The sequence below is a fragment of the Carassius auratus genome, unplaced genomic scaffold (assembly GCF_003368295.1).
Source record: "Carassius auratus strain Wakin unplaced genomic scaffold, ASM336829v1 scaf_tig00013897, whole genome shotgun sequence".
Classification (NCBI taxonomy): domain Eukaryota; kingdom Metazoa; phylum Chordata; class Actinopteri; order Cypriniformes; family Cyprinidae; genus Carassius; species Carassius auratus.
The window spans coordinates 1-13,211 of record NW_020524459.1 but is presented as its reverse complement, the minus strand read 5'-3'; the positions used below and the strand labels follow the sequence as shown (position 1 = coordinate 13,211).

Below are 13,211 nucleotides of genomic sequence, written 5' to 3'. Positions count from 1 at the left end.
TTCTACTATCATGTAAGATTTACAGCACTACCTGACGTCTTTAGTTCACGTTTGATCAATACAAAGGGTATAAAAGGATAAACACAGCAGTGTTTTGACATAAATTCCCATGATGAGTGCTTTTGAGTTAAACAAACATAAAACTCAGTGTTCGGAAACAGATGCACATCGCTGCTTTGTTTTGTGTGGACCACTTCAGATCCGAATGCAGGGAAGAGCAAGTGTGTCAGTAAATGAGTTGGCCACTATTGGGTTTATGTGATCAAATATACTGTCTGGTATGACAGACATTCTTCATGCTCTCGAACACTGATTTACATTATTAAATGTTTAATTGAATATTAGAAAGGGGGGCCTTTGTTGAAAGCAACTGCAGTTCACACACACACACACACACTGCTTTTGAAAACTCCAAAGTCATCCAGTTTGCTTTAATCACCACAATTAGTCCTGAATTATCACCGGACTCTGACAGACGTTCCTTGTAACTCTCTTTTATTTCCAGGCAGCGCTAATCAGCCGCTCTCATTACTGACGCTGATTAAACTGCAAATTAGCCAGCAGTGGCCCCGTTCAGCCTACCCGCGACTCGCTCAATATCAATTAGGCCCAGCAGCTTGTCTGCGGCTCTCTGGGCGCTTCCAAATGCTTGATAGTGCCACTTATTAGTTTGGAAAACTAGGAAAATACCAATAATCAACGAGTCTGAGAAAGAAGAGGAGGGAAAGCAAGAAAAACAGCTCTTTTTCGTCATGCTAACTTTCAGCTCAGGGGCCAGTTTTAGAAGCGTGTGCACGAGGGCCAGATAATAATAATGGCTGTCATCTCAGACCGGAGCACGGGTGGCCCCTCATCAGGGTGTCAGCGGGGAAGAAAAATGTATTAGACAAGGTAATATCTAGGCTTTTTGAAGTCACTTTTAGATATAATGAATCGCATTAAGGCGTGACAAATCTGAAATCCTACATCATTAGGTCGTTCCGGTAGCAGTGCGAATGAATAAGTATTTTTTCTCTCCTTCTAACCTCCTTGAACCGGAGTTAAATGACGGTTTATTTTATTTATTTATTTCATTAAAGAGAAATCATCTAATAAGCCTGCAATTATTTCCCTCTGGTCCCTTGTAAAGAAGTGTCCAAGCGATAAAAGCGGACATAAAATGGTGGGAATTCAGAAACCTGATGGTTTGGTTTCTCATTAAGCACGGTGATTTTTGAATGAACGGCACAGAAGCTGGAATCACAGTGAATGATTATTGTGGTAAACAATATCAATGGCGAGCATACGGCTCAATTGCAGCAGCTTTGTGGAAATTTTCAGTGTATTGGATTGCATTTATTTCACCATTCCACTCCGATCAAAGAGTCTGAACACCATTTTAGCTCTTTGCCAGTCAATAATGACTAAATCTGTACTAAAAAGGAGCTCCAATTTCTTGACCTTTGACCTTGGATTTTTTTCATATTAAATAGTATTTTTGACTTTGAATAAAATCTGTTCATTTAGATATTACTGCATAAATCACGTTAAAATTATATCTCCATATATTTTCCATACAGCATCAGATAGAATGCATAAATATGTCTTGTTAGCATAACATCAACATTAAATGACACTGTTGTTTTCTGTAGAAATGCTTTACAGGTGAAATTTAAGTTGTTTCATAATTAATTAATTTTGCAGCAAATAGCACTTTACTTTGCTGTTTATTACCATAAACCTGCTTTAAAATAAAAGTTAAATGTAACTTGATTACATTGCTTTGGATGTTTTTAAACAAGATAAAAATTGATTCCCTGGGCTATAACAGTCACTGATGTAGTCGAAAAATAATAATAAGGGTTTAAATTGGCTGATCCTTTAATCTACATTAAAATAGAATAGAATAGAATAGAATAGAACCTTGTAGGCCAACCTTATTGTGCAGGTGTGGCCATTTCTAACTAGGATGTGCAGACACTTCTTGTGTCTACGGCTTCGTTATTGTTATTTGTACAAAAACAGTCTGTTATGCAGGTTAATACTGCAAAATTGTATTTGTTGTGATATTATTTTAATTTATTATCATAATCATTAACATTCTGGTCTCTAGTGCTTTTGCCATTTACTGCAGTTTGTTATTCTTCTAGTTATTTTTCTAGTCCATCCACCTTATTCTTGCCTTAAAAATGGGGGCAGTCATTTGTAAATTCTATGGGTCTAGCTTCCAGTCTCATCTATATCCAGCTATTTTTAGCTGTACAAAACAGTTCGTTTTGCTACTTGATCCTGAAAATTGGCGTGTCTTACGTTATTATTATTATTTTTTATTAACATAAGTTTGTAGTGCAAACAGTTAACTTTATCGTTTAATGCACGTTGTTATTCTTCTCGTTATTTTCCTACAGCGGCTAATCAACCAGAAGTCTCGCCCACAGGGGTGAGCGTGATTTCACCAAGTACAACATGTTCATGGATCAACATCCTTGTTGATCCTAGAACAACATTCCAAACAACCAATCAGAATTGAGATTTAACTTTTCAAGAAATATTGGTTTTAGGCTTAAAATCGGGGTAAATTATGGGTCGGGTTAGGTTTAGGGGCAGGGGTTGGGTTAAATTTATATTTTTGGACAATAATGTTGATCCAGGATCATCAAAGATGTTGATCCAGGAACATGTCTTACTTGGCAAAATCATGGCGACCCGCCCAAAGGCTTACATTTGTGTTGAAGAAAAAGAAAAAGGTGGATATAAACACAGTAACTGATCGGAAGTTTCGCACATTCACAGGAAACAGCTTAATTCAGCCTTGCAATTAGTGGATGAAGTCTAAAAGGTGTATATTTCATACAGCCAGAATAGATCATAAATGTACATATAGCATAGGCTACACATTACCTATGTAGCTACTTTTATTTATATAATGTTTTTTCTATATGTTTCTGTCTATTTTTATGCTACAAAATGCTGTTCTTCTGGTTTGTAATGGACTGCAGGCCAGTGCAAGGGCATTCTGTCCTGATGGCATCCTCTCCTTTTGCTACACCTGACCCTTTTTTATGATCAATAACCGTAAATGAGTCGATTTAGTGATATGATCATGAATCACGCGCGTCTCAATCTTCACTGGACAGTACTGCTGGGCGCGCAGTCTTTCTCAGTTACCCGGGTGTCTCTGCGCGTGGGCTCCAGCGGTGATGACATTCATCATTCCCCGCGCGATGTCTACAGTTTGACAACTCCTGACACGTGTGACATATCTCACTTCACCTGCTCCAGTCTAAAACATTACCTCCGGCAATCGAGGTGTCTATGATGTCCACTCTGCTTCCAGGAGCTGGGAGGAGTAGATCACACAGAGCCCAACACAAGAGCAGTGACCCGAATAACACTAAAGCGATTTCAACAACAACAACAATAATGTGATTATACAGTATAATATTTATAGAACTTCTCTGTCCACTCAATTATAATATAATAATAAAATATTTGTAATGTCTAAACTAATAATAATAAGGTAAAACAAATTAAACATTACAAAATATTTAAAATATGATTTTTTTATATAAATTATAATTAATTACATCAATAGTTATTATTTATCAGTAATTATTATTACTTAACTAACTAATGGCAAACTTATCTGTCCAATTACTAACAATAATAAAACATAATCATGTAAAATATGTATAATAATATCTAAAATAACAATAGTAATAACATTCTAAGTAATTATTACAATTACAATTATAAAGTAACTATTACTAAATAAGTGTTTTAATAATATTATTTAGTAGTAGTAGTAGTAGTAGAATTACTATTATTGAAATAGTTTTCAGTATTTTATCACTTCAAGCCTAACCTAATAAGTCCCCATAAATAGTAAAATACATAAATAAGAAAGGCCAGTGATATAAGTTATGCTGTAATTTTTTTTTTTTTCACTAATAGATCTGTTTAATGTTTAATTGTATTATTAGTAATAGCTGCATATGATTTATATGGGCTAGCGTGTAGAAATATCAAACTCATTGATAATAATCAGCAGTAAAAGAAGAAAGGTTAAGAAAGACATAATACCATGGTACTTTTATATACTATTTATGTTATTGAATGATTACTGTATGTACATGTACATGTACACTATGACATTTACATGACGTTCATAGATAAGCCTACTTAAAATAACTACCACTGCTAATTACAATGAACATTTATGTTGCTGGTGGTATTTTTTATTTTTGTTTTATTATTATAATTTTTTACTATTTTTATCGATTATTTATTGGCAAACAGCCTATTTAAATAACATTATGAAATGTAGTAAAAATAAATAAACAAATACATTTGCTTTATGAGTCGATCTTGGGACTGTCACGCGCTCGCTCTGCTTCATCTGCGCCTGCGTACATTTTCTGTTGTGTTGGTGCGTCTATGCTAACAGGCTAATTTCGGCTGCGCGTCTTTTATTATAAACATATTTATCCGCTTTATCTTCCGTTTGCACTGTTTCAAACAACACGAACAATGGCGGATCCAAGAATACGGCAAATTAAAATCAAGACTGGGGTGGTTAAACGGTAAGAAAGCTAAGAAATCTTATTTCTGAAGTGTGCTAATGTCACCTCCGCAAGGCCGCGGATTCACCGCGCCCCTCTACTGGCATACGCCGCAGATGAGTGTCCTCGTTAGGCAGAAGCTGTAAATACAGCCCGCTGCTCTGGCAGCTGCTTCAGCATTATCCAGAAGCTGAATATTCCGGTCACTTACAGTGCAGTGAATGCACATGTTATGCAACTCATAGGTGTTATTTGTTGATTTAAATTAGTTTTATGTGTTTAGTTCATGAGTCCAACATAATAGAAATGACAAATGCATCTTAATAAGGGATTGAATGAAGAATTTGAGGCTGTGTTAATGCAACATGCATTAAATATTTTTATACCCTGTCAGACAGTGTGTGTGTGTGTGTGTTTGTCTGGCCTATAATTAAACATAATCAAGAATGGTGTAATATGATTTCTGAGTCGTGTAGAAGATGTAATTGCTGATTATTGAATAAGTTAATTATGTTTTATATGTATTATGTATGTATGTGTTTTACAGAAGATATGTATTTAATGCATTTTATGTTTGAGTGTGTGTGTGTGTAAATGGATCAAAGGATAGACGTCCCATTTTAGTGCACACATCAAATTAAATTTTTATATACATAGAAAGCATATTGTATGAGTTAACAATAATATATTTTGTTAAAATGTCAATACAAAGGTAAAATAATGTTCCATTGTCATTCAGCGTAACAGATATTATTAATCTAAAAATAAAATATGCTATTTTTATCTGTGCTTATTAAAATATATAAAAGTTACTAAATACTGAATTATATTATTTTTAAGTTTTTTTTATATATATATATATATATATATATATATATATATATATATATATATATATATATGTATACACACACACAACACATGTTTTTTGTTTGTTTTATTTTATAGTTTTAGTTTATTTATTTTTTTTAATCTAGGATGAAAGCACAAACTTTGTAGCTTCAGATATGACCTGTGACCTACATATGATCCCAATGACATTGATTATTTTTGGTCTGAACGACCTACAGTCCCCAGTATAACCAGGACTGTAGAAGCTTTTAACAGATGTTAGACTGGTATTAAAGTTGGTCATTTGTGTTCTGTGAGTGTCTCTGATCTTGGCTCATCCTATCCTCTCCTCACCCCTCCTTTATCTCTTCTCAATCCCCACCTGACTGCTGTTTGCATTGATTGACCAGATGAGGGCCTGATTGAGATGGGCCTGTTTGATAGGGCTGGTAATGGAAGTGTGGGAATGATTCTCTGTGGGATTGAGAAAGAGAGAGGGTTAGGAAACAACTCTCACACCATGCCAACACAGGAGACAACATCGTAATGAGCCGTGCAGCAATAAGAACCGAACACTCAGCCTGTCAAACTCAGCTGATGTTCACATAAGGGACCAATCACGTCTTGGTGTCTGAATTCATTTATGCTGAATTTGCTTATTGCGTCGTGGGCACTGTTGGTGTCGATTGATGATTTTATGATGGAACATTCCCGCTGTCAGACCCAGCAATGGTAGACACATGGTTCGTGTCTCAGACATGTTTCTTCTGGATTTCCCATCTGTTTTTTGCTCTCTATGTGGATGGCCCAGCCTTGGTATTGATTCGAGCGGTGCGAGCTGCTTTGTTTTCTTTCAGCTGGGTCTTTAGGTTCTATAGATTTGTCTCAGATTCTCTCCCCATGCGAGCACAGGCCTCTGCGATTCACTCAGACTGGGCCTTCTCGGCTCCAGGTCAGATAATTGATTTTGTCCACCTCTGAACGCTGTATTGCTGAATTGCATTTCTTCATTTGTCAGGCCCGTGAGGTGTGGGCTGCTTGATGGTCACATGGTGTACTCATTTTAAGTCGGTTTGTATGTTTGCACTAGCTTCACTTTATGTCTTCACCTGCTTTTGGCTCATGGATGATCTTTTTTTTTTTTGTTCTGTATGGTCAAATCTTGTCTTATGTTTTTAAAATGAAAGCCAGTGCTGATATGAGGAAAACATGATGCCTGATACTGTCAATATAGGATAAAATATAATTTTTTATTTTGAAATACTATCCAGTCTGTGTAAACAGAGGCTCCTTGGAATATTGTGAACATGGGGAATATAATGTCCAACGTTTGACAAAAAAATAGCAGAATTGGAACTGTAGAGCGTTACACTAGCAATGGCCAAGTTCAGGTTCAATTCCAAAGGAATACATGAAGTGATATACCTTGAATGCAATGTAAGTCACCTTGAATAAAAGTGTTTGCCAAATGCTTAAAATTAAAACTGTTAATATGCTTTATCAATTATAAATGTCGTCAGAATATTTCAGGATCTGATTTGTCTTTTTTTTTTTTTTTTTTACAGAAAAATGCTGCCGTTAAAATGTGTTCATTGGTTAAATGGCCGCTGCTGTTGTGCCCCTTCCCTCAAATATCATATTAAATAAATATTAAATATCATATATTAAAAAAATAAAAAAATCCTCCTATAGGGGTCAAAAGTTCAGCATGGTTGCCTCATTGTTTGTATATAATGCATTTTAAGTCATTTAAAAGGCTGTTGTTGTATTAGGTTTGTTTTTATGACCACAAAATTTTTTTATCTTAATACTTTGTAAATTATTATTAGAAGTAACAAAACCATTGATAATTTATGGTTTCCATGGCAAGACCGTTGTGTTAAAACCATGACTAATATCCGTAAGGAACATGGAAACTCCGAGAGAATATTGGACGAGTTGGTGGTGGTGAAAAAAACACCAAAAAAGTTTCACAGGATTATGAATGCACCTGAAAGTGATGCATGGGCTTCATTTTCTTCTTTTTTGTTTTTCTTGGCAGCGGATTGGTGATCTCTTTAAACTGGCATAGTTGTCCATCAGTTATGATCATTTGCATTGATGAGCAAACATGAGGTGCGTGCGGTCGCATGTGCTGATACGGGAATGGCGTGTCAAGGTGGTTTTTTTGAGCAACTGGGATGGTTTCCTCACTGAGAGTTGGTGCCCTAACCAAACTGCGTACTCTGTGACTAGGGAGCGGCGGTACAGACTCTAAAATACATTAGTGTATACAATGAGATATCACATTATAACTGCATATTCATGGTTTTTGCCAATAAAAACCACAAATGACACAATCTTTTGATGTAAAAATAAATAAATAAACAGAAATTCCGCCTTCGGCAATACACATGATTATATTTTATATAGACAATTTTGATTCTTATTTTTGCTATCAATAATGTACATTAGGTTATTTTTGTTAATTTCCTGTTATTTAGTTATAACAGGATAGTTATAATTAGATATTGCATTATCTTATGAGTTTATCATGAATTTTATCACGTGGCTTTTGTAGTACAAGAGCTAGTATTATCATGGCAGTTATCAGTTCATTTTAAGGTACAATGCAGATTTTGGTGCTTCAAGTAGATTACTGTATCTAAACATTACAAAACTAAATGAAATACACAAATAGTAGTTGTAAAATATACAGTCATTTTGTAATACCTGAAATATTGTCAATGTATTTTAAGGTGAATTTCTGGCATACATCTAATGTTTTTCTACTGTAAGTTTACAGAGACATTTTTACGGTATGGTACTGTAAGTGGCATTTTTAACGTGGTTATGCCAGAGATTCTGGCACTGCTATTTGTAATTTTTTTTTGTGTGTGACCACACTGTTTCTGTGAAACTGCTGCTGGACAGTTTTATTAAATGACATATTGTAAAGTGGTCATCTTTCCACCAGTGACTCCTGTTCTCTCACTGTTTGGTGATGCAGGGCCATGAAGAGTTATCCTGAGGTGACGTGTCTACATGTTGTAAGACCTGCTGCTGCAGTACATGTGGGTGCATGTAATGTCAGTTAATTACCCTTTCAGGTCAAGCTCCTCTCATACTGCTGCATCCCTGAACTCCACGTCTTCAAATGCCTCCAGGGGCTTCCTGAAATGCCCTATGAAGCGGTCAAGATCTCATGCCAACTCAATAGTGTTCTCTGCTCAGTCTGAAGCATTTAGTCCAAACGTCTCACCAAATTCAATACATTCATCCTATAAAGAAATTCGATATTTTACAGAATTTTCTCTCCGTTTTGGCTTTGACAGCAGGATGGTGTTGGTCTAAAAGAACCACCTGCCAATTCCACATCTCGTCGTCGTCTTCTCGATCCACCGTCTCCGTACTACCCAATTTTTTTTTTTCTTTTTGGTGATGTATTCCAGTCGTTGTTTTCTGGCCTAGCTCAGCGGATGCACTTAATAAAATGACAGACGTAATTTGCTTTTGTCACCGGGTCTCGTCGCCAGCCCGCCACCTCAAAAATACAGTATTAGAGGGGAGAGAATGTGTGTCGAGTCTAATTCTTTTCTCTATTTTCCAGAGAGATGCTTTTTCCATTAAGCTGAAGGAAGCAGCCCTGGCAGCCCCATTTACAGCTGCCCAGCTCCGCCCCTGCTATAAGCAGCTCCCCCATCACCCCGCAGAAACAAGAAATTAACATCAGCATGACACTTTTTCATTAGCCTGTCCCTCACTTTTATTAAAATGATGCTACACCCCGGTCTTTCCACCCCTCTGGCTTCCTCAATGCTTGCACCCCCTCTCTTTTTCCTGCGGTCTCATTTTTGTGCACATAACAGAGAAAGCCTTACCTTGAGCATATGTTGTGAATTGCACCAGGGCGTTGTGATTGAAGCCTGTTAAAACCAGCGTAATTGACGTAAAATATGACATATTGTCACAGGCAGAGATGAGTCTTACGGCATGCAGCCCGGGCTGGCAGTATGTTTGATTAATGGAGAAGTGTCTCCTACTTTCTCTCTCTCTTTCTCTGTCTAACACACACACACACGCACATACACGGCTGATTTTATGAAAAATGAATTCCGCAACGCCATGTCGTCCCGACAAGCGAGCAGGCCGCAGACGGAAAGCGGCTATTAGCTAGAATCATTATCAATAGTGATATTTTCAAACTCCATTACGGCAATCAGGCCGCAAAATTTATTCAGTGCGTTTAGTTCATTTGGCCATAATTGATAAATAATCAAAATTTATCAATGTACTCGCTCTGCGTTTTCACTAACAATCAAGCAAAAGTGGCCCATTTGCCACCTGACTTGGTCCAAATTAGGGACTAAATTGATGATCAATTAATCCTAGTAGGGGCAGTACAGTGTCTTTGTGAGTGTGTGTGAGGGAGACGGAGACAGATTAGCATAGCGATCAGGAAGTAGCTGATGCAGTTGGTGCCATGGCTAACAAGCATGCAGCTTTTCTGAGATTGACAGTACATGTCTTTAAGAAGGAGGAAGAAGACAAGAGACTTGGAAAGGGTGTTTACAGTAGAATATATAGCTAGGTGTTCCATTAATGGGTTCTAGTCTTGTGAGGAATCTTAAAGAAGTCTGTTAGTATCTTGCATTTGTTTTGTCTGAGTGTGTTTCACCAGTTCATGTTGTTACAAGTTTGTAGAGTTTGGGATAATTAAGATAAGAATATTTTATGCTTACCAAAGCAGCATTTCTTTGATCAAAAATGGTGTGAAAACAGTACTATTGTATAATATAAGTACAGTTTAAAATAACTGTTTTCTGTTTGAATATATAATGTAATTTAGTACTTAAAATTTTTGTATTACTACACTCTTCATTGTCGCTTGATTCTTTAGAAATCATTCAGTGTTGAGAACAGCTGTGCTGCTTCATATTTGTGTTCCCAGGATGAAAATAGAAAATTCAAAAGAACAGCACTTATTTAAAATAGAAACATTTTAGTGACTTTACTATCACTTTTGAACAATTCGATGCAGTCATGATTAATAAAAAGTATTAATTCCCCCCCAAAAAAAAAATATCTTACTGACCCCAAACTGTTAAATGGTAGTGTATTTAATTTCCAGAATATTGTCTGCATTTTAGTTGTCATCTTTGTTGTATTATGTTTATCAACCTTACTGAACTATACTTGCATTGTTTTTATTAGTGTAAAATGCAATAAAAAAAAAAAAGTTAGTAATCTGAAACATCAAGACATTTAAAATTGGTTCTCTGATTTTAGGCCCTTAAAAGTAGTTTATTTGTATTTTGAGAGATCTCCAAGTTGGCTAGTTGTTTGACTTCATGGGGTAAATACTTGACAGCATCGGATCGACAAACAAGTATTGAATTTTTTTTTTTTGAGTAAAACTCACCTCTCACTATCTATTTTCATTCTTGTTTTTCTTCTCTCTCAGTTTGGCCAAAGAGGAGGTGTTGTACATAAAGGAGGCAAAGCAGCAGGAAGAGAAGATTGAGCGTCTCAAGGCAGAGGCAGGAGATGAGTATTTTAATCAAGAAACAGGTAAGAAGAATAAACTACCTGAAACAACAGCTCTGTTGAGAAACTTGAGACTCACTCATAAAATAATAGAACCATAAAAGTACTACGTTTGGGGTCCAAAAGTGATGGAAAATGCAGCAGTAGGCAACTCCATTCAGGGATCCATTTTTTATTTTAATTAAAATATATGTGACCGTTTCATTGTGCATCATATAGTATGTACTAGACTATTCTATTGTTTTGGCATTGTCGACAACACCAAAAATTAGGCACCTCATATGAACTCATGATGGTAAATATTTCACTGAAAAGATCATAATATTTATTTAGAGCTTATTTTGGTATTGTTATAAAAAAGATACCAGCCAACTGACCAGCAACGCTGAAGTCAATGTTAGTCACATTTAGCATTTGGCTGGATCGTAGAGAATTCTTAGACTGTAAAGAGAGTAAGTCATCAGTATTAATATCTGAACGCTATACTGCCAGGACCACTTGGTTGTTCTGCTGTGTTGAAGGAATTGCTCTGCTAACGGTGGAAGAGACCGAGCTGATTCAGTGTGGCAGCGCTGTGGGTGAAATCAGGCCGATTTTTAATGAGTTTTAATGTGCTGATGCAAAATTAATGACGTTATGTAACTTTAGAGGATTTTGTAATTAACAAACACATGCTGCTAATTTAGAGATTCTCAAGGAGTAGTGGCCCATGTTCTCTTCTCTCTCTTTTGCTTCTTTGTCTTCTTCACCTTCTGTCTGGAGTGAATGCATATATAGCTCTGTGTTAAAGATGTACAATTCTGTCATGACTTACACATTTTCATATATAATGATAGTCATTACAAATTAGATATTGATGGAGGTGGTACCAAGAACTTACATACTCACTACAACAGGCGTTTTCCAGTGAGCTCCTTCAAATGCTTGATGAAGTAATAGAGACATATAAAATGCTCTCTCAGAATAAGAGAGATGTTCCGGGGTTTTATGTGAAAATAAGGTGTCTTTAGTTTAGTCCGTAGTACGGAGCCAGTAAAGTCTCTTAAATGTGTCTTCAACAGATGGAGGTGTTGCAAGAGTCAAGAATGATGATCCCTTGACTGCCATCGTCGTTTAGCCATAGCCCACGCTGAACTGCAACAACTGTTGGTGAGAATATGAAACGCACACACTGTTTCAGATGTTGACCCACCTGAAAGCTTTGAACTCACTGGCACTGTTAAAGAAATAGTTACCCTAAAATGAATATGATCTCACCCTCAGGCCATCCAAGATGTAGATGAATTTGTTTCTTCATCAGAACAGATTTGGAGTAACTTAGCCTCACAACACTTGTTCACCAGTGGATCCTCTGGAGTAAATGGGTGCCGTCAGAATGAGAGTCCAAACAGCTGATAAAAACATCACAATAATCCACAAGTTATCCACACCACTCCAGTCCATCAGTTAACGTCCCATGAGTCCATAATGCATGGTAACGCTTCTTTTAGTGGAAAAGTCTATCCCATGTCGTCCTCTCACACAAAACCCTCCCAACATAATTGTATAGAACTCTTTTAAACTGTTTCCACATGTAAATGTTGCTTGATCTGTGCATATTTCTCCCCTGATTCAGACAGTAGTTTAAGTTAATATCCATGTAATGGTAGTTGTTTCTTAAAAACATACAGCTTTTTGCTTCACAAGATGTTAACACTTGAATGACTGGAGTGGTGTGGATTATTGTGATGTTTGGACTCTCATTCTGACGGCACCCATTCACTGCAGAGGATCCATTGGTGGCCAAGTGATATTATACTAAATTTCTCCAAATCTGTTCCTGTGATGAAATAAACTCATCTGCGTCTTGGGGAACCAGAAGGTGAGTTTGTATAGTGTGAATATTGTATAGAAGGACATTTTTGTGTCCAGGCAGCTTCCAGGTTTTTGGGTCAGTGTTAAGCACTGGACACCTTGACATGGAAGAACTATCTGTTCAGGAAAACTGTGTGCTGTTAGAGAAAGTAGATGATGACAGGGCCACATTAATTAACATCAAACAAATCTGTGACCCCCCCCCTCGCTGTGGCATCTCCTGTTTGTGTGAGTTTCGATAAATGTGTTTTTTAAAGCCTCTACCATTTTGTGTCAGAGTAAATCTTCCCGCCAGCCGCAGCTCAGTGAGGTTTCACACACACTCATTTCAGTTCATTAGTAATGTTGTCACGGCAATGGCCTCCATAGAAACCGTCGTCGATCGATTAGCATTGATATGACCTACTCTTCTCACTGCCTCCATTAACATTTTCACACTGTGTTACGTGTGTGAGTGTG

The 13,211-nt window shown here is 36.7% G+C and overlaps 1 protein-coding gene across 1 annotated transcript; it reads left to right on the top strand.

Moving 5' to 3' along the window:
* Positions 1-4,358: 4,358 nt before the first annotated feature.
* LOC113074207 (tubulin-specific chaperone A-like) lies at positions 4,359-11,014 on the top strand. The gene is made up of 2 exons (XM_026246963.1): positions 4,359-4,562; positions 10,816-11,014. Exons 1-2 carry the CDS (start codon positions 4,510-4,512, stop codon positions 10,997-10,999), a joined length of 237 nt encoding a protein of 78 aa, XP_026102748.1. The 5' UTR covers positions 4,359-4,509; the 3' UTR covers positions 11,000-11,014.
* Positions 11,015-13,211: the final 2,197 nt, after the last annotated feature.

Coding starts and splice junctions, on each gene's coding strand:
- LOC113074207 (XM_026246963.1), top strand. CDS start 4,510: ATGGCGGATCCAAGAATACGGCAAATTAAAATCAAGACTGGGGTGGTT. Junction 4,563..10,815: donor AAGACTGGGGTGGTTAAACG/GTAAGAAAGCTA, acceptor CTTCTCTCTCAG/TTTGGCCAAAGAGGAGGTGT.